At 44.1% G+C, this 21,330-nt stretch overlaps 1 protein-coding gene across 1 annotated transcript in view; it reads right to left on the reverse strand.

Moving 5' to 3' along the window:
- Positions 1-1,974: 1,974 nt before the first annotated feature.
- The window catches only part of LOC142302873 (olfactory receptor 5G9-like), a 30,458-nt gene continuing 11,102 nt past the window's right edge, over positions 1,975-21,330 (reverse strand). The window contains exon 2 of the mRNA XM_075343979.1: positions 1,975-2,913. Coding sequence (XP_075200094.1) covers positions 1,975-2,913 — 939 coding nt within the window. The remainder of the gene's footprint in view (positions 2,914-21,330) is intronic.

The raw sequence follows: 21,330 nt of genomic DNA on the forward strand, positions 1-21,330 counted from the left end.
AGCTGACAATAACCACAATAAATGACAAACTCGAATAAGAACAATAAAAACAAAACAACTATGAAAAAACCAAGCACTTATCTGGGGTAGATGTAGTGAGAAGCAAGATGAAAAGGCAGATGAGCCACAGGACATTAATAACTGGCTCAGACAGCCAAGAGGCCAAGGCTTAAATAGGCAAAGAGTTAGCAATGGAAACGCCCATTGCTCAAGAACACCTGGTCCCTGTCAAAACTATTCCTGGCCACAATAGGGAGCCTCACAGCAGAAACAGCATAACTGGCATTCACAACACTTTTGTATATCTTCTCTTAGTGTGGGCATTAAACTGAACTTCATGTATAGACAGACTCCACCCCTTGAACTTTATATATATAGACAGACTCCACCCCCTCTCCTTTTTTTACGATCCCTCCTAAACATATCATATCCTTACCGGTTAGCTGCCCAGTCATAGCGGTCATCTAACCATGTCTCAGTTATTCATACTATGTGGTATTTTTCCTCTTATATTACCAGCTCCAGTTCTTCAATCTAATTGGTCAGGGTTTTTGCATTAGTCAGCATGCAGGAAAGAAGTTTTGCTCTCCTTTTCTTAGCTTCCTTCTTCTTAGTATCCTGTCTTGGGTCCTCTTTACAGAATCTAATATCCTTGATTAGTTTGTCCTTTTGCTGCATGTTCTTGTCTGCTGTTTTTCCTCCCATCCTCTCTTCTTCTTCTTCTAAGAGGTTGGACATCGATTTTAACCAAATACAACATATGTTTGTGTATGTGCAATGCTTGGTAATTTATATATAAGTACTTGCAATATATAAACTTGTATATCTATATGGTGGTTTAGAGATTAGTTGATACCATTGCTGGACGTATGTTATGGAAATGTTAAATTAATTGGCCTAATCAGTTATATCAAGCATTATATACATACTGATGTTATTATACTGTTACTGCCTAGTTTTTCTACCTCTATCTTTCTCCATCTTTCCTTTTCTCTTTTTTCATGTCTAAGCCATACTTACACTGGCCTAAAAATAGCATCTGTGTTTTTGATTAGACTGCTTTGGTGTGGTACTTGGTGAGGCAGTGGGGGTGTGCTCGTATTTCTGTGGAGCTGAATTGCCTCTTTAGCATTCCATCTCTTAGGCGATGTACTCACTGTTGAGGTTGTGGATCACATGATTGATCACGCAATCTCTCACTGGGTCTGTGCAACATGCGGCCAATCGCACAGATGCACTGGATCGGCGGTTCTATTGAGAGTGATTGGCTCTATAAAAAGCCACCAATGTCCAGTATTGCTTTACTTTCTGATGAAGCTGCATGGGCAGTGAAACGCGCGTCGAGGCAGGAGTTCAATAGGAAGCATGCTTTAAAATCATTACAATGGCTACTGGTAAACTGTGGATTTCATCTATTCACATTTAATAAATTAATTTTTAGTGCTATATGGATACTCATTGTGTTTGAGCTATTTTAACTTGCAGGCTGGAAGCATTTATCCACATGAACTATGATCATGCATACAGTTCAGCTTGTTTTGATACTTTATGGCTACAGGCTATTTAAGCTGGATATCTGTACGTATGTATCTACATGCATCATGAGAATGTATGTAGGTATTTTCTACTTATGTCAAACATTGTGAGTGTGTGCTGCCTATCACTCTCAACCATTTGTTCCATTGTCTTTTTCCCTCTGCCTCTGTTGGGGCTTGTCCTCTGTGCGATATTTATGTGATTGAATACTAATTGTTTCATATAATCAGAATTAATAAAATTTACATTTTAGACAATTTTCTGGACCCTTATTCTTTTGTAGGTTCAATTGCATTTTCTATAGGGATGTATCTATGTAGGTTTTTGCAGTTATATACTTGAAAAAAGTGAGGCTTGTTCACCAACATACATGTGCATAAATGTTTATACACAAATCATGGTGTTAAAAGGTTAGAGTAGACAAATCAAGCTTTCCTCTCAAGGAAAAATATTAAAAATATGTCTCCACCTTGTTTTCTGTACAGCTTTCTTAATATCTTTATTTCTCAGGCTGTATATAATGGGGTTGATAAAAGGAGTAAGCACAGTATATAGCAGGGATAGGACTTTACCGGTGGTCGATGATTTTTCTTTTGTTGGGAAAACGTAAACAATCAAAAGAGTCCAGTAGAATATGTTGACCACGGTGAGGTGGGAGCTGCAGGTGGAGAAGGCTTTCTGTCTACCGGTGCTGGAGGGAATTTTTAAAATGGTGGAAACAATTTTTACATAAGATGTAATTATTATTGTGCTTGGAATGATGGCTACAGGAAAAGTTAGAATATAGATCTCTAGTTGAACAATAAATGTATCTGAGCAAGAAATTGCCATTAAAGGAATAAGATCACAGAACAAATGATTAATGACATTTGACCCACAGAAGTTCAGCATTGATATTAATATGGTATGAGACAATATAATCGTAAATCCAACCAACCAACACATGCCGGCCAACTTCACACAATGAGCTGATGTCATAATGGATGCATAGCGGAGAGGATTACAGATGGCCACATATCGGTCATATGACATCACAGCGAGGAGAAGACATTCAAATGTTATAGATACAAGGAAAAAATAGACCTGAATGATACAACTAAAAAACCTAATTGTCCCTCCATTATTCAGTAGGATGTGGAGCATATTGGGGACAATATCTATGGTCAACAAGATGTCACTGATGGACAGTTGTGAGATGAAGAAGTACATCGGAGTGTGGAGGTTCTTGCTGGTGGACACCAGGGTGATGATCAGAAGGTTTCCACATAATGTCCCACAGTAAACCACCGTGAAAAGAAAAAACAGGAACACTCGTAAATCTTGACTTCCTTCAAATCCTATGAGGAAAAATTCAGTGACTACAGTCAGATTGCTCTCCTGTTTTTAGAACACGAAATGGTAAAAAAAAATAAAAAAAGTCACAAAACAAAGTGTTTGTCATAAAACACATAACATAAACAGTGAGAAGGACAATGACATATGACATGGTTGCACTGTTCATGGAGGTCTTGCAGCTGGTATTAAATATTAAATTTAGCTCTAATAGCACCACAACTTCATTCACCAATGTTATGCAGCATATCTTTGTATAAGAAGTTAATTATTTGCTTGAATTTCACATTCTTTCTGTGGGCGACAAAACTTTTTTCTTGTTAAAATCTGCCCTTTCTGTGTTCATTAAATGATCAATATTTTAACTTTGAAGCAACTTTATTTTCATAACCTAAACCAAATTTGAGAGGGTTTCAGCTTTCAAAAGAGTAATTTATAAAACCAATGGATGAATTTAAAGTCTGGTTATAAGCTTTTATTTACATAACATGGAGAAGCGTCAGAACTTCTGTCAGGAACTCTATATTAAGAAAAAATGTAGGGCCTCACCTGTGTGACTTCCCACATATGTAATACTTATATTATCAATTATTGTGCGATCTTCTTGCTGCATGCACAGGTCATATTGTACTAAAAAATGGAGACTTCTTTGAAAAGGACTCTTGGCTGAACCTCATAGATCCTGCTAAGGCTTTTATAAATCTAAAATTAATCTTAAAACCCAGATCAACCTGATTATCTCCCTGTTTCCTTTTTGGTCAATTTAGAATATGTGTGTTTCATATATTGCTACATAATTTCTATAATTTCTTTACTCTCCAAAAAAGAACTAGAGTAGAAAACTTGTAATCTTAACTATTAAACAGATTTATAAACTATTTAGCAAAGTATAATGAAATTGAGTTAAACAAATACCAAAACATGCTTTAAATGTCCCATTCTTTTAAATAGAAGGTGAAGGAATCTATGTGTAAGAATCCCCCCTGAGGGCATGTGCACACGACGTCTATTTCAGGCTGATTCCGTCTGGGAAAGTTTTGCTAAATCACCACAAAAAGGGAACATAATGAAGAGAAATGTAAAAATTACTGCGCGCATTTTCTGTCTTTCGTTACTTCAAGGTTTAGAAAACATAAAGCAGTTAATGGACGCAGCATGTTCTTTCCTTGGGCAGCTTACATTTGGAAGACACTCGGGAGATATACTTTACATTATTGAAAAAAGCAGAGCCGCCTCAAGGGCAAAGGTAAAAAACCCAACAAAGTCGCTTCAGGTAAAAGGGACTTCTGTGATCTCAATAATGTCGTGTGCATATTCCCTGTCTCATTTTTTGGGAAATACATTCTAAACATTTTCTAGTCTCCATTCTTTGTCATTATAGTGTTAAGTGTTATCTACCATGACTTCTGCAGGTGACGTCTCCTGTATGATGCGTTTTCACCTTGTAAGTATAAATTAGCTTTTTCTGCCTTTTTCTTGGAGAAATATTATCTCTGTGCATAAAGTCAATACGGGCAAAATATCGTATTGTGAAAAATGATAATAACAGAAACTCCCTGTATTTATTCACATCCTGACCTCAAATTGCCTGTAAAATTAATCTACAGAGACTTATATTTCAAGTTCTCCTGAGAATTAATAAACCGAAAGTCTTTGATGTGTTTCTTCAGGAATAAATAAAGCATTGGACGATAGATATTGGTAAATAATTTCTTATTATAGGTAGATTTTATCAATTGAAAGAATGTGTTATAAAGTATAAGATTCTACAACTTTACACCATAGAATGAGACTCATTGGTTGCTAGTAATAATGGAAGAGTAGTACAATTCTTGGTGCTTGGTACTTGTAATGGTGAGTGGACACTACGATGCTCGAGTGCTCGTTACTTTATTTGACTTGGCCAGATGATTGGACAAGTACAATGACTATAACGGAAGTCAATCATTGGGCAGTGCGGCTCTCTGCCCACATATCGCCAGCCATTAACAGAGCATTTTTCTGGGAAGTGAGGACACACTTCATACATCTGAAAATGTTGTTTTTACCCCTAGTGGGACTCATTAGGAGGCTCATTTTGAAGTTAAACCGATGTGCAGCTGCCAAAGAAATCTGGTGGAGTAGGCCGTCCAGTAATGGAAGGTGTTCTCATTTCTCTTGGGATAGGATGAGCCGGTGTTTGCTCTCTAGAACTTTGACTAACATTAGAATATCTCCCACGTGCACTTCGAACACCCCACCTATTCACCTTGCCACAACAACCCCGTTGGAATTTACCACTCATGGTTGACGCACACTTCCCCTTTGAAATAGATGTTTTGAAACCCTACACCTACACCTATCAGACACTTGACTCAAAAGATAAATTCTTTATTTCTTGCCTGAGATGGAAATATTGGGAAGGCACTAAAAAGTACCAATAACGTGAACTTTGGTGTGCAGTGTAATTTGCAACAGGCACTGAAATGTGCTAAGACTTATTTAGCTAGTTCACTCATAAATTTATAGCAGGCACTTCTAAGTACCAATACCTAAAAATGTAGTTCCCTGGACAATTTGGAGGATGCAGTAATAAAAAGCAATACCTATTTAGATCATTCACGGGCAACTCTTTAGCAGGCATTCACAAGTAGAGTTGAGTGCGGTTTGCGGTTCGTGGTTCTCCAGTTCGCGGCTCGAGTGATTTTGGGGGCTGTTCTAGATTGAACTAGAACTCGAGCTTTTTGCTAAAGCTCGATAGTTCTAGATACGTTCGAGAACGGTTCTAGCAGCAAAAGCCAAGCTAATTACTACCTGGCTTTCCGCTGTAATAGTGTGAGTCACTCTGTGACTCACACTATTATGAAATTTCAGCGTATAGTATGCGGGAACAGCGCATTCAGATCACTGCTGTTTGGATAATGGCGATCGCCATTTTTTTTTTTTTTTTCCTTGTCTTCCTTCCCTAAGCGCGCGCGTGTAGTGGGGCGGGCCAGCATGTCAGCCAATCCCAGACACACACACAGCTAAGTGGACTTTTAGCCAGAGAAGCAACGGCATGTGTGATAGGATGTCCATGTCACATGTCCCTGCGTTATAAAAACAAACATTTTCCTCCAACACGCCGTTATCTGCCTTCTACGTCTGGGTGTCAGTCACCGCTGGCGTAGCTCCTGTCTCCGATACTGCTGTGTACGCTCTATACACAGCGCTATACTGAATAGGGATAGAAGTTTCTATTAGTCCTTGTAAGGGCTAATACCAGCAGGGTCAGAGCCATAGGTGACAGTCAGGTCAGTGAAAACAGATTTTAACAACTACACAAGATGACAGCATCTGTGTAGCTAAGGTCAGGGATTTCCTTGCTGCATTTCCCCATTAGGAGGGATAGAAAGGGAGGCTTCCTTTCCTCTACCCAGACCCACAACCCTGCCATTGTACCCTCCTACCCATTGTGCCTGCATTGCACACTCAAACTCATTGTTACTAAGCCATTATACTGGCAAACACTGAGGAAACTTAGTGGCATCCTAAAAGTGGCTGTTGGACTTCATTATTGTCCCACTAGTGCAAAGATATTTGCAGCACCTCTGCATTGCACACTCAAACTCATTGTTACTAAGCTATTGTACTAGCAAACACTGAGTAAACTTAGTGGCATCCTAAAAGTGGCTGTTGGACTTCCATTAGTGTCCCACTAGTGCAAATCTATGTGCAGCACCACTGCATTGCACACTCAAACTCATTGTTACTAAACCATTATACTAGCAAACACTGAGGAAACTTAGTGGCATCCTAAAAGTGGCTGTTGGACTTCCATTAGTGTCCAACTGGTGCAAATCTATGTGCAGCACCTCTGCATTGCACACTCAAACTCATTGTTACTAAGCTATTGTACTAGCAAACACTGAGAAAACTTAGTGGCATCCTAAAAGTGGCTGTTGGACTTCCATTAGTGTCCCACTGGTGCAAAGCTATTTGCAGCACCTCTGCATTGCACACTCAAACTCATTGTTACTAAGCCATTATACTAGCAAACTATGCTGCCAGTTTAAGGGCCGTAGTTGCATTGTCAGGTATAGTTATTGTTGTTTATTCTGCTGTTAATAAAGCTAGACCACCGCTGCAATCTACACCACCTCTCAAATTTTACTACCACATTTTAAGTGCACAATCTTGTCGCAATCAAAATGAGTAGCAAAATGACAGATGCTGGTGGAAAGGGGAAGAGGCGTGTTGGAAAAGGAAAAAAAGGGTTTGTCCGTGGAGAAGGTGGCAAAGCTCCATTAACATCTGCTGAAGATAGACAATCTTCCAGCAAAAGTAAGATGTCTACTACTTACCGTGGACAATCCGATGTGCTCCCTTTTTTACGGACACGAACAACTGGAACAAAGGTAGATGATGGCCAAAAAAGGAAAATGCTTGAATGGATCTCAAGTGGTCCAACAAGTGCCCTCTCCGCCACCTCAACTACCACATCCAAAAAACACCAGTCCTCTGAGTTGTCAGCCCAATCACACTTGCTTTCTCCCATCTCTGAAGATTCCATCCGCCCTGCACAGTATGGTGGAACTGAGATGGCTGAGTCTGCAGAGCTGTTCAGTCACACTATAGCCTGGGAATCAGAGGTCTGCTCCCAAGCTACAGTGAGTACAGACCAGGAAATGGTCTGCAGTGATGCCCAGAACCTTTGTGACTCTGATTCAGGCCATGAGGACCAGGTTTCTGAGCATAATGTTGACCCTTTTTCACAAACTGTAACACCTGTTGTTATAGACAATGAGGAACATACTGATGACGATGAAACACAGATACCAGATTGGGATGACAACTTAAATATTCAGTCAGGGCAAGAAGAGGCTCGGTCTGAGGGGGAGGGGAGTGCAAACACAACAATTGATGATGAAGTTCTAGATCCCACCTACTGTCAACCCACAGTCAGGCACTCGAGGAGGTCAACAGAGGCGGTGGAGGAGGATGCAACCGACGACGAAGTTACCTTGCTCCTTCCTGGACAGAGTCGGAGCACTGGTAGCACGTCTACAACTGCATCCTCAGCCACCACTCTGCCTCAGAGCACTAGTCGGGGTGGATCAGCAGGTCGCATGCCCTCTAAGTCTTTCCTAGCCTGGTCCTTTTTTGACATAGCAAAAGATCGCCCAAATTATGTGATCTGTAAAATTTGTCGTGATTCTGTTAGTAGAGGGCGAAACCTCAGCAGTTTGACGACTTCTTCAATGAATCGTCACATGAATTAATATCGTATGTCCCAGTGGGAAGCTCACCGTGCTGCAATGCGGACTAGCGGAGAGAACGCCTGCCCCTTCCAGTGCATCCATGCGCTCTTCATCTTCTAGGACTGTGGGGACAGCTGTCACACCTGTTTTTCCACGCACAACTTGCACTACTGTAACCGCAACAGGCAGTTTGCTTGGTAGGTCGTCAGTTGGTTTGGAAGGGGAAACAAGTAAGTGTGTACAGCTCTCTGAGACATCGATAGCACCAACGTTGGATGAAGGCAACATCATGTCTATGCCTGCACTTTCCTCACAAACCTGCATTTTTCCAGGGACACCACACTCAACACCGTCTACACACAGCAGCCAGATCCCTGTCCCTCAGATGTGGACGAATAAAAGGCCATTTCCTGCGACCCATGACAAAGCTAAGAGGTTGACTTTATCCCTCTGTAAGCTCTTGGCTACCGAAATGCTGCCTTTTTACCTAGTGGACACACAGGATTTTAGAGACCTTATGTCTGTTGCTGTGCCCCAGTACCATATGCCCAGTCGCCACTACTTCTCTAAGAAAGGTGTGCCCGCGCTACACCAGCATGTCGCACACAACATCACCACTTCCTTGAGAAACTCTGTGTGCAAATGGGTGCATTTCACCACCGATACTTGGACCAGTAAGCATGGACAGGGACGTTACATATCGCTGACTGGGCACTGGGTAACTATGGTGATAGATGGTGAAGGGTCTGCTGCACAAGTCTTGCCGTCCCAACGACTTGTTTGTCAATCCTCTGTCTGTCCAAGTTCTGCCACTGCTTCTGCCTCCTCCACCTCATCTGGGTCCTCCACCTCCACCCTAAGCCTGCCTGGTCAGGCCACCAGCGTTCTCACTACGCAGAAGGAATCACGCACCCCTCATTACTATGCTGGCAGCAGAGCGCAACGGCATCAGGCGGTCTTTAGCTTGAAATGTCTTGGAAATAAGACTCACACAGCGGCTGAGTTGTGGGCAGCTTTGGAGACTGATTTTAATAAATGGTTGTCTCCACTTAACCTGCAGCCTGGTAAGGCCGTGTGCGACAATGCTGCAAACCTGGGTGCGGCCCGTCGCCTGGGCAAGGTGAGACACGTGCCTTGTATGTCTTACGTGTTGAACCTTGTTGTCCAGCAATTTTTAACACACTATCCCCGCCTAGATGGCCTTCTGAACAGGGCACGAAAACTGTATGCTCACTTACGCCGTTCAACCACCGCTGCTGAGCGACTTGCATCGCTCCAGAAGTCTTTCGGCCTGCCGGTTCATCGCCTCAAATGCGATGTGGCGACACGCTGGAATTTGACTCTCCACATGTTACAGCGACTGTGGCAGCACCGCCGAGCCCTGGTGCAATACGTCATGACGTATAGCCTGGGCCCACGAGATGCAGAGGTGGGGCAGATCACCCTGATGGAGTGGTCTCAGATCAAGGACCTATGCACCCTTCTGCACAGTTTCGACATGGTGACGAATATGTTTAGCGCTGACAATGTCATTATCAGCATGACAATTCCAGTCATTTACATGCTGGAGCACACGCTAAACATTATTCGGAGTCACGGGGTTGGACAACAGGAAGGGGAGGAACTACAGGAGGATTCATATGCGCAAGACACAACAACATCACCAAGGTCCAGACGTTCATCATCACCAACGCGGCAGGCATGGGACCATGGGGGACAGGGATGAACAAGGGCGCATGGTAGCAGGCGAAATGTTGAGGAAGGTGCAGGAGAACATGAAGAAATGGAGGACGAACTGTCCATGGACATGGAAGACTCAGCGGATGAGGGAGACCTTAGTCAAATTTCAGTTGAAAGAGGTTGGGGGGAGATGTCAGAGGAAGAAAGAACGGTTAGCACCTCTATGCCACAAACACAGCGTGGACTTGGTCCACATGGCTGCGCAAGACACATGAGTGCCTTCTTGTTGCACTACCTCCAACATGACCCTCGTATTGTCAAAATTGAAGTGATGATGACTACTGGCTTGCCACACTATTAGATCCCCGGTACAAGTCCAAATTTTGTGACATAATTCGTTCCATAGACAGGGACGCACGTATGCAGGCGTATCAGCAGAAGCTGTTACTCGAGCTTTGCTCGGCTTCTTCACCAAACAACCGTGCAGGTGCAGGGAGTGAATCTCCCAGTTGTAACTTGACAAAAATGGGACGGTTTCGTCATCTTCAGCAGTCTACCCGTTCCAGTAGGACTGTATCTGGTGCTGGTAACAGCAATTTTATGGAATCTTTTCATAATTTTTTTAGACCCTTCTTTGCAAGGCCACCAGAGACAACAAGTCTGACACATAATCAACGGCTGGAGAGGATGATACAGGAGTATCTCCAAATGAACATTGATGCCATGACTTTGCAAATGGAGCCTTGCTCATTTTGGGCTTCAAGTCTTGAAAAATGGCCAGAGCTCTCCAGTTACGCCTTGGAGATTTTGTCGTGTCCAGCTGCCAGCGTTGTCTCTGAACGTGTCTTCAGTGCTGCTGGGTGTGTGCTGACAGATAAGCGCACGCGTCTGTCCAGTGACAATGTGGACAGACTAACGTGCATCAAAATGAACAAGTCATGGATCCAGAAGGAATTTACTACCCCTGTGTCATCCTGGGGAGAGTAAATGCTTGTGGATTTGGAATGTGCTTGATGCAAATCAAAACATCCTGTTTGCAACTTGGGCACAACTGCTGCCACTGAAGGGGTGTCTGTGTGGCCCAATTTTTTGAAAAAAAGGGAGACTCCGCTTGGAGTAACCCTTGCTTGCTGTGTTTTTTAAAAGGACCAAGATGAACAGAGCTGGGATCAGGAAATACTTAGCTACCTACCCCGGTGTCATCCTGGGGACGTTTAAGTATGGCGTATTTTTGAATGTGCTAGATGCAAATCTACATGTGAAGTGTACAACTGGGGCACAAGTGCTGCCACTGAAGGGGTGTCTGTGTGGCCCACGTTTTTGAAAAAAAGGGAGACTCCGCTTGGAGTAACCCTTGCTTGCTGTGTTTTTTAAAAGGAGCCAAGATGAACAAGTCATGGTTCAGCAACGACTTTTCTACCTACCCTGGTGTCATCCTGGGGACGGATAAGAATGGCGTATTTTTGAATGTGCTTGATGCAAATCTAGCTGTGAAGTGTACAACTAGGGCACAAGTGCTGCCACTGAATGGGTGGGTGTGTGTGGGGCCCAATTTTTGGAAAAAAGGGAGACTCCGCTTGGAGTAACCCTTGCTTACATTGTTTTTAAAAGAAGCCAAGATGAACAGAGCTGGGATCAGGAAAGACTTTGCTACCTACCCCGGTGTCATCCTGGGGACGGATAAGAATGGCGTATTTTTGAATGTGCTTGATGCAAATCTAGCTGTGAAGTGTACAACTGGGGCACAAGTGCTGCCACTGAAGGGGTGTGTGTGTGGCCCAATATTTGGAAAAAAGGGAGACTCTGCTTGGAGTCACCTTGCAGTGTTTTACATGATTTTAGAAGGGCATGCCATGCCTATATCTGTGTCTCCTCCTCTTTTTCCTTGTCCAGCTGTTTTGTTTTCGCATGAGTATATGTCCTTATCACTTTCCCATGTGTCGAACGTTCGCCGAACCGAACTCGAACGAGACCTCCGTTCGACGAACTGAACTCGAGCCGAACCACGGCCGGCTCGCTCATCTCTACTCACAAGTAGCAATCCCTATTTATAGCATTAAATGCCAATTTGTGGCACACAACTTTCCCTTCACTGCATATTCCTATTCTACACTATTGCTCTCCTATGTTTCTCAACTACCTATCATTAAACTCTTAGCTAAGCTAACTGTCTATCAACAGCGGCAGCACCACCGGTGGCAGTACCTCACTAATCTTTAGCATTCACAAAATTGTTCCAATGTAGCGCCCTGAAGACATCAGGGAGCTACAAGGTACTGCATCCCCACCAGAATACAGGGCCAACCCCCAGGGACCCAGAAGACCAATGCTGGTAACAACAAAAACATTCTAGATAATCCCTGTTTTATCCTTAAATTCCCCCATAGACTGTTTCCAGACTAGGGTTGGACCTAATAGATGGCCACTTAGAGGTGGAGCCGATCCAGTCCACTAGACGACCAGGTGGGAGGGGCAGACAGTGGACAGTGAGACAAGACAGTGGAGTCCAGTGGAGAGAATCGTCGGTGACGGATGCACGGAGAGAGCAAGTACACGCTCAGGGAACGTACAGTTAGGTCCAGAAATATTTGGACAGTGACACAATTTTCGCGAGTTCGGCTCTGCATGCCACCACATTGGATTTGAAATGAAACCTCTAAAACAGAATTCAAGTGCAGATTGTAACGTTTAATTTGAAGGTTTGAACAAAAATATCTGATAGAAATTGTAGGAATTGTACACATTTCTTTACAAACACTCCACATTTTAGGAGGTCAAAAGTAATTGGACAAATAAACCAAACCCAAACAAAATATTTTTATTTTCAATATTTTGTTGCGAATCCTTTGGAGGCATTCACTGCCTTAAGTCTGGAACCCATGGACATCACCAAACGCTGGGTTTCCTCCTTCTTAATGCTTTGCCAGGCCTTTACAGCCGCAGCCTTCAGGTCTTGCTTGTTTGTGGGTCTTTCCGTCTTAAGTCTGGATTTGAGCAAGTGAAATGCATGCTCAATTGGGTTAAGATCTGGTGATTTACTTGGCCATTGCAGAATGTTCCACTTTTTAGCACTCATGAACTCTTGGGTAGCTTTGGCTGTATGCTTGGGGTCATTGTCCATCTGTACTATGAAGCGCCGTCCGATCAACTTTGCGGCATTTGGCTGAATCTGGGCTAAAAGTATATCCCGGTACACTTCAGAATTCATCCGGCTACTCTTGTCTGCTGTTATGCCATCAATAAACACAAGTGACTCAGTGCCATTGAAAGCCATGCATGCCCATGCCATCACGTTGCCTCCACCATGTTTTACAGAGGATGTGGTGTGCCTTGGATCATGTGCCGTTCCCTTTCTTCTCCAAACTTTTTTCTTCCCATCATTCTGGTACAGGTTGATCTTTGTCTCATCTGTCCATAGAATACTTTTCCAGAACTGAGCTGGCTTCATGAGGTGTTTTTCAGCAAATTTAACTCTGGCCTGTCTATTTTTGGAATTGATGAATGGTTTGCATCTAGATGTGAACCCTTTGTATTTACTTTCATGGAGTCTTCTCTTTACTGTTGACTTAGAGACAGATACACCTACTTCACTGAGAGTGTTCTGGACTTCAGTTGATGTTGTGAACGGGTTCTTCTTCACCAAAAAAAGTATGCGGAGATCATCCACCACTGTTGTCATCCGTGGACGCCCAGGCCTTTTTGAGTTCCCAAGCTCACCAGTCAATTCCTTTTTTCTCAGAATGTACCCGACTGTTGATTTTGCTACTCCAAGCATGTCTGCTATCTCTCTGATGGAGTTTTTTTTTTTTTTCAGCCTCAGGATGTTCTGCTTCACCTTAATTGAGAGTTCCTTAGACCGCATGTTGTCTGGTCACAGCAACAGCTTCCAAATGCAAAACCACACACCTGTAATCAACCCCAGACCTTTTAACTACTTCATTGATTACAGGTTAACGAGGGAAACGCCTTCAGAGTTAATTGCAGCCCTTAGAGTCACTTGTCCAATTACTTTTGGTCCCTTGAAAAAGAGGAGGCTATGCATTACAGAGCTATGATTCCTAAACCCTTTCTCCGATTTGGATGTGAAAACTCTCATATTGCAGCTGGGAGTGTGCACTTTCAGCCCATATTATATATATAATTGTATTTCTGAACATGTTTTTGTAAACAGCTAAAATAACAAAACTTGTGTCACTGTCCAAATATTTCTGGCCCTGACTGTATCCCCCATTTACTGAAAATGAGTGAAGTGTATGGGCAGTGACCTGAGAATACTGCAGCCAATCTCCCCAGGTCCACAGCACAGCAGTGTGAGCCGCAGTGGGCTTAATATCACTGGGCACAGGGAGCTGGCTGACAGGCAGCACTCTGCGCATGCGGCCGACATTTCTTCTGAAGACAAGGGGAAGGAGGGGGTCGCAGAGGACCCACACTGCAGCAGGTACCAAGGGGACCGGGGATCACCGGGGGTGACCTGGCCGGACCCGGAGAGGATTTTTCTGCCGTATCTGACATGTCATTAATGTGAGGACAAGAGTTTTTAGAGTGCACCAAAATACAAATTTTATTAAACACACCATACAAAAGTGAACATCCAGATGTCATAAAAGACATGTTAAAAATAGAGATGGCAGACAGACCCCCAAACGAGCAATAATAGCTAGTGCTGGAACATATTGGCTGATATGAAGGGTTTACATTGCATATTGCCAGATACAGAAACGCATACAACAACTGATCGCTGGATTATATTGCCTCTCAAATAATATTAAGTTCCATGTGGAAGGTAGCACAGTTATCTGCAATACCAGGCATGCATGTATTAAGCTGCAGTCCCAAAGGGATCCATATATACAAACCTGTGGCAGTGATGAAAAGCCCAATGTAAACAACCAGCACATAGAATCAATATAATGGAGGGGGGCTCCATCTGAGGGAGGCCTCAGAAGAGCCTACGTACGTTTCAATTAAAAAATCTTGATCAGGGAAGAGGCAACTGTGCTACCTTCCATATGGAACGGTTCGATCACCAAAAAGCCTAGCTAGTTACTAGCTGGCTTTTCACTGTAATAGTGTGAGTCACTGTGAATCACGCTATTAACAAAATTCAGCCTATAGTGTGCGGGGGGGACGGGGTTTAGATCTGTGGTGCTGCTGAGTCCTGAGACATTGCCGATCGCCATTTTTTTTTTCCCCCTAACCACGCATACAGTGGGGCGGGCCAGGCTGTCAGCCAATCACAGACACACACACAGCTAAGTGGATTTTTGCCAGACAAGCAAGGGCATGTGTCATAGGCTGTGCATGTCACATGTCCTTGCCTTATAAGATACGGCCATTTTCCCCTTCGCCGCCATTATCTGTCTTCTGCGTGTGGGTGACAGTCACCGCTCACGCTGCTGCTGCCGCCGCTCCTGCTGTGTGCGCTATAGACATAGTGCAAGCTACACAGCGCTGTAGGGATTAAGGACTGCTGGTTATTTCAGCCCTTTTCAGGGCTGATTTACAAGCGTTCATACCCATACCTGCTAGGTCCGTGCAAACGCTGTGCACAGCTTTAGATAACAGCGTCTGTGTACCTCAGCTCAGGGAATTCCTTGCTGCATTTCATCATTAGGAGGGATAGAAAGTGAGGCTTCCTTTCCTGTCCTGCTACACACAGCACCCGGGCACTGTACCCACCTGCCCAGTTTTGCCATGATATTTTATTTGCCCAAAGAGCTGACACTTTTTGTGCCATCCTAAAAGTGTCTGGAATACTAACTTAGTTTTCCTTTCCTGTCCTGGTACCCACAGCACCCGGGCACTCTACCCACCTTCCCATTTTTGCCACGCTGTTTTATTTTCCCAAAGAGATGACACTTTTTGTGCCAACCTAAAAGTGTCTGGAATACTATCTTAGTGTCCCTGTGCTGCCAATCAAGGTACACCACATGTGCCTTCTACACTCCTCTCCATTACTGCTACGCAATTATTAACTGCAGGTAGTCCATCCAATATGTGATGAAGATGCAGGCGTGGATATCAATTTGCCTTCATCCAAAGGTGGTTCTCTCGATGTCTGTCAGAGCTCAACACGATCAGTTGTTTCCACTTCTAAAACAAGTGACGACCTGCTAATTACACTCCCTGTTGCGGATAAAGGGTTGGAAGGTCAGCGTGAAAAACCATGTGAGACTGCTGTCCCCACAGTCACAGAGGATGAAGAGCACGCAGATACACTTGATGGGGCAGGCGGTGGTTGCACAGGCACGCTAGGCCGCATTGTAGCACAGTGAAATTCACATTGCGACTTATGCTTCATTTAAACTCGTTTACAGGGTGGGCTCCCCAGTATGCAGCCAAACCAGGCAACAGGAAAAGAACTCTGGGCAGTTGAGTTGATAAATAATTGTTTAACTTTCCCAAAACAAACAAATTGTTTAAAAGAACAGAGAGTCCTCAGTGGTTGATACCTTTTAATGGCTAACTGAAAAGATGGTAATAATTGCAAGCTTTCGAGACTACTCAGGTCTCTTCATCAGGCATGGTATAACACAAAATCTGAAGAGTCACGTATTTATACACAACAGGACTTAGAATAGTGCAGTAAAAAAAAAAAAAAAAAAAAAACAAAAAAAAAAAAAAAAAAAAAAAAACAATAAGACGCATGCCTAAAACTGAAAGAATAGAACAATCTATTCACAATTCCAAAAGCCTTCACCCCTATGCTGCAACACTCGTAATGACGATTTATACACCCTACTCACCAAATTTGGACTAACCAAGGGACTGTGTAAACAGCTGCCTACTACCTGGTAATCCTTCTGCATTGCAGGACTAATTGTGTGTGTGTGTGTGTGTGTGTGTGTGTGGGCGAACACGACTTCCCAGTGGTGCATCACAAGAGCTTACAACTTATCTACCTAAACATAGACAAAACCCATTACCCCCTGAATACCCTTGTTAGCGGAAGCCTCACAGATAAGGCAGATGATAACAGTGTGAATGCAAACTACACAGCTCAGCAACACACTCCTGGAAATATTGTAAAGCAACAGTCAATGCAAACATGTGTCGCTGTCCCTCTATGATTTTAACTGTAATTGACAATTTGACAATGCAGAGGCAGCAAGTCTTATTGTCTATATAGTCGGCCTAACCAGATCAGATATGTGTTTTGCTAATTTAAACAAAGTGTTGGGTGCACGCATTACTGTCTGGGCCCAGCCTACCGTACCCGGGTACTGTGGTGTCCAGTTGCCATAAATACAGACTTAACGCTCCTCTCACGGTAAACAGTATAGACAGCACCGGAAGAATAGTGGTCTCTGGCCCAGGATGCTGCTCACAAGCGTTATGGTCCTCCTCACCCAACTCCAACACGACTCCACTCACAATTGACCAAAGTGTTTCCGCGGGCTCCTTGCTGTAACGCACACCTTTAGCTTTTCCTTATCATCATACACAGAATCTCCTCCGCCCTCCAAGTCCACAGCCAAAGACCATTTTGCTATTGCTATAGTGACCAAACAGACAAACCCAGATGCAAAAAAACAGCAGCCCCTTGTGTGTAGTCTGCAACAATGCATGCAATAAATGGCAAATAAGCATGTTGCATTGACAGTGGATAAGTAGTGAGTTGTTCGGCTCCACTTAGAGATTGGTGACTAATCTTACAGATTACATGATTTGGGTGATCCTTTGCGATGTCAAAAAAGCCCCAGGCTAGGCAAGGCTTACAGCCCATGCGACCTGCAAAGCCACCACGACTTCTGCTCAGAGGCAGAGTTGTGTCTGAGGATTCAGTTGTTGACGTGCTTCCAGTACTTTGTCTCTGTCCAGGAAGACGCAGCGTAACATCGTCGTCAGTCGCATCCTCCTCCACCTCCTCTGCTGACCTCATCGACTGGGTGACTTTGGTTTGGCAGTAAGTGAGGTCTCCAACCTCATCATCACCCGGTGTGTTTTCATTCCCCTCGTCCTGAGTCCTCCGAGACAACCTCTTCCTGCCCTGACCGAATAGTAAAGTTGTCGTTCCAATCAGGTATCTGTGCTCCTCAGCATGTTCCCCACTGTCTCCACCACGAGGATTTACAGTTTGGGAATGAGGGTGTACATTATGCTCAGCACCTTCTTCATCGAGGCCTGGATCCAACTCACAAAGCTTCTGGCCATCTGTGCAGATAATTTCCCCTTTCTCCTGGAACTCACTGCCTCAACACGTCAGATTATCTGCTACACCCGCAAGCTTCAAACTGAATCTGAAAACTCATCTGTTCAGAAATGACTATAACCTGCAATGACCCCACCACCGTGCGTAGCTGCCGCCCAACCTACACCCCACCTACTGTCTCCTCCCCAAAATCCTTTAGAATGTAATCCCGCAAGGGCAGTGCTCTCTTCCCCCTGTAACAGTCTGTCTATAGTTACTTGTATATCTATTCTGTATGTAACCCCCTTCTCATTTACAGCACCATGGAATCAATGGTGCTCTATAAATAAATAATAATAATAATAATACTAATAATAAGAACTTCTTTGTCTGTACTCACTGCAGCTTTGGAGCAGACCTCAGATTCCCAGGCTATAGTGTGACTGAACAGCTCAGCAGACTCAACCATCTCTGTTACCCCATACTCAGCAGGGCTGTTGGAAACTTGAGAGGTGTTAGGAAGCAAGTGTGATTGGGTTGACACCACAGAGAATTGGAGTATTTGGGATATTGAACTTGAGGTGGAGGAGAGGCCACTTTATGGAGCACTTGAGATCCATTGAAGCAACTGCTGTTTTGCTGCCTCATCTACATTTGTTAGCGATGGTCGTGTCCGTGAAAAAAAGGGATCACATCAGATTATCCACGGGAAGAAGTACACCTGTTATTTTGGCTGGTAGTTGGTGTTACAAATCGGTAGTGTCGTAAACGCAAGCAGCCTGCTGCGTTTCCAGTTGTGCCCAGGCGTTGGCTGCCATTTTTGGCTGTGCTTCGGGTCGTCCAGCTGGCTGCTTTCTCCTCCACGTCTAAGTGTGGAGAGGCGGCTAGTGCGCATGCGTGTGCCGATTTACCCCAGCCACAGCCAGTGTTTCGCCTAGTGAGTATGCTCAGCCTGACTGTGCCATTCCTGAGGCTAAGTCCTCAGTTCAGGCTACATCGCATGCTCCCACACTTAGTGCGAAAAACCTCTTTGCACAGGTACTTGGACTCCATGCCATGTCTAAGTCCTGTGTTGTGCCTAGACAGCATGCTGAAGCTGATAGTCTTTTTTCTGAGACTGTTGTTCATGCTACTGAGCATGCTCAGGCACTTAGTGCATCAGAGTTTAGGTCCGGTAATGAACTCTTTGGCCCTGTCCCTGACGTGGCAGGCCCAGATAGGACACAGGGCATCAGGTGTCCTGATGATTTGGCCTGGCCACTTCGGACTGGCTTGCAGAGGCCCGCCCCTATGACTTGTCACCTCATTATTGTTGGTCAGACGATGACTGGTGAGGTGTTTGGGTCATGGCTGCCATGCGGTCATCATTGAAGTGGCGGTTCGGAATATGCCGCTGGTTATGCCACTGATGATGTGTCACTCTGCTTTTGTCTCAAGGAGGTGCTTTGTGGTCCCCCCTAGGTTTGGGTGGACCCAGGTTATAAAAGGGGCTGGAACCAACAAGGAGGTGCGCAGTCTTCTATTATGCTCAGAAGGAGCACACCTCCATGTGTTGAACCCATTGCGGCTTTAGGCCAGAGCTAGACAGGGATAGGGTGTCGGTGCAGGCCGCCACCACAGTTGGTAACATAGAATGGTTAAGGCCAGCTCTTGTCCTACCAGTCATGCTAGTGCAGTCCAGTGGCATTAACTGGGCTGCTGCTGCTGATGTGCCTGGTATCCACAGGTGTGGCCCCTACGCACACGGACAGCGTACTCAATGGCCCCTGTGTTGTTAACAGGGAGTTCTTGTGCTGGGTGGGTGTGTGGACCCTGTGACGCTAACAGGGTTCCCAGTCTCCAGATCCGAGTGTCATCTAACTTGGTTCAGGCTACTATTAGTTTCATAGCCACCCATCTCTGTATCCTCCGCCTAACCTTCGTGTTGCCAGCATCTCCTTTTTCCATCTGGGAGCACGGTGGACCCCGACTGGCGATTGGGATATATACCACCTTATCTTAATCTGCCAGTCCCCCCGTAACAGATGGGGTTTCTTCAGCAGATGTTACTGTTGCTTAACCCACAGACACAAACCTTTTTCTACTTTCCAACACACCTGTTCCCCTTTCCACCAGAATATGGCCTTTTGCCACTCATTTTGTATATTTACTAATTTGCAACTCTGCAGGGACACCATAGTCAACGCCTCGGTCCCTCAGATGTGGACAAGTAAAAGACCATTTCCTACTAGCCATGACAAACCGTTGAGATTCACTCTGTGCAGCACTGGTGTTTAGTGGAAAAGTAGATCTAAGATTGCGTACCACCTTCTGCTGATACTCCTGTATACTTTGTCCCGTTGTATGGCAGGATTTATTTTTCCAAATTTTGTCTTGTACCGGGGATCTAACAGTGAATTGAAAAGATAGGGGGCACCATTCCCCAATTGGGATCACCATCAGCAATATTAAGACTGAATCAAAAAAGAGAGGGAAAGAATCACTGTATATAGGGATCAACCAATGAAATATTTTTTTAATTCACAAGTAATAATTTTATTGATACAAAAATTTATACACATAATATCCTCACAAGACAGTGAAAGGGTTAAAAACATTTAAAATACAAACAGACAACAAACACCCCAATACAAAGTTCCATGTCAGGAAACTAACACCAAGATCCTGAGTAGGACTATACAAAGTATATCATTCCGTGATCAATCTAGGTTGGGATGCAGGACATATATACAGTCAGGGCCAGAAATATTTGGACAGTGACACAAGTTTTGTTATTTTAGCTGTTTACAAAAACATGTTCAGAAATACAATTATATATATAATATGGGCTGAAAGTGCACACTCCCAGCTGCAATATGAGAGTTTTCACATCCAAATCGGAGAAAGGGTTTAGGAATCATAGCTCTGTAATGCATAGCCTCCTCTTTTTCAAGGGACCAAAAGTAATTGGACAAGGGACTCTAAGGGCTGCAATTAACTCTGAAGGCGTCTCCCTCATTAACCTGTAATCAATGAAGTAGTTAAAAGGTCTGGGGTTGATTACAGGTGTGTGGTTTTGCATTTGGAAGCTGTTGCTGTGACCAGACAACATGCGGTCTAAGGAACTCTCAATTGAGGTGAAGCAGAACATCCTGAGGCTGAAAAAAAAGAAAAAATCCATCAGAGAGATAGCAGACATGCTTGGAGTAGCAAAATCAACAGTCGGGTACATTCTGAGAAAAAAGGAATTGACTGGTGAACTTGGGAACTCAAAAAGGCCTGGGCGTCCACGGATGACAACAGTGGTGGATGATCGCCGCATACTTTCTTTGGTGAAGAAGAACCCGTTCACAACATCAACTGAAGTCCAGAACACTCTCAGTGAAGTAGGTGTATCTGTCTCTAAGTCAACAGTAAAGAGAAGACTCCATGAAAGTAAATACAAAGGGT

The sequence above is a fragment of the Anomaloglossus baeobatrachus genome, chromosome 4 (genome assembly GCF_048569485.1).
Source record: "Anomaloglossus baeobatrachus isolate aAnoBae1 chromosome 4, aAnoBae1.hap1, whole genome shotgun sequence".
NCBI lineage: Eukaryota > Metazoa > Chordata > Amphibia > Anura > Aromobatidae > Anomaloglossus > Anomaloglossus baeobatrachus.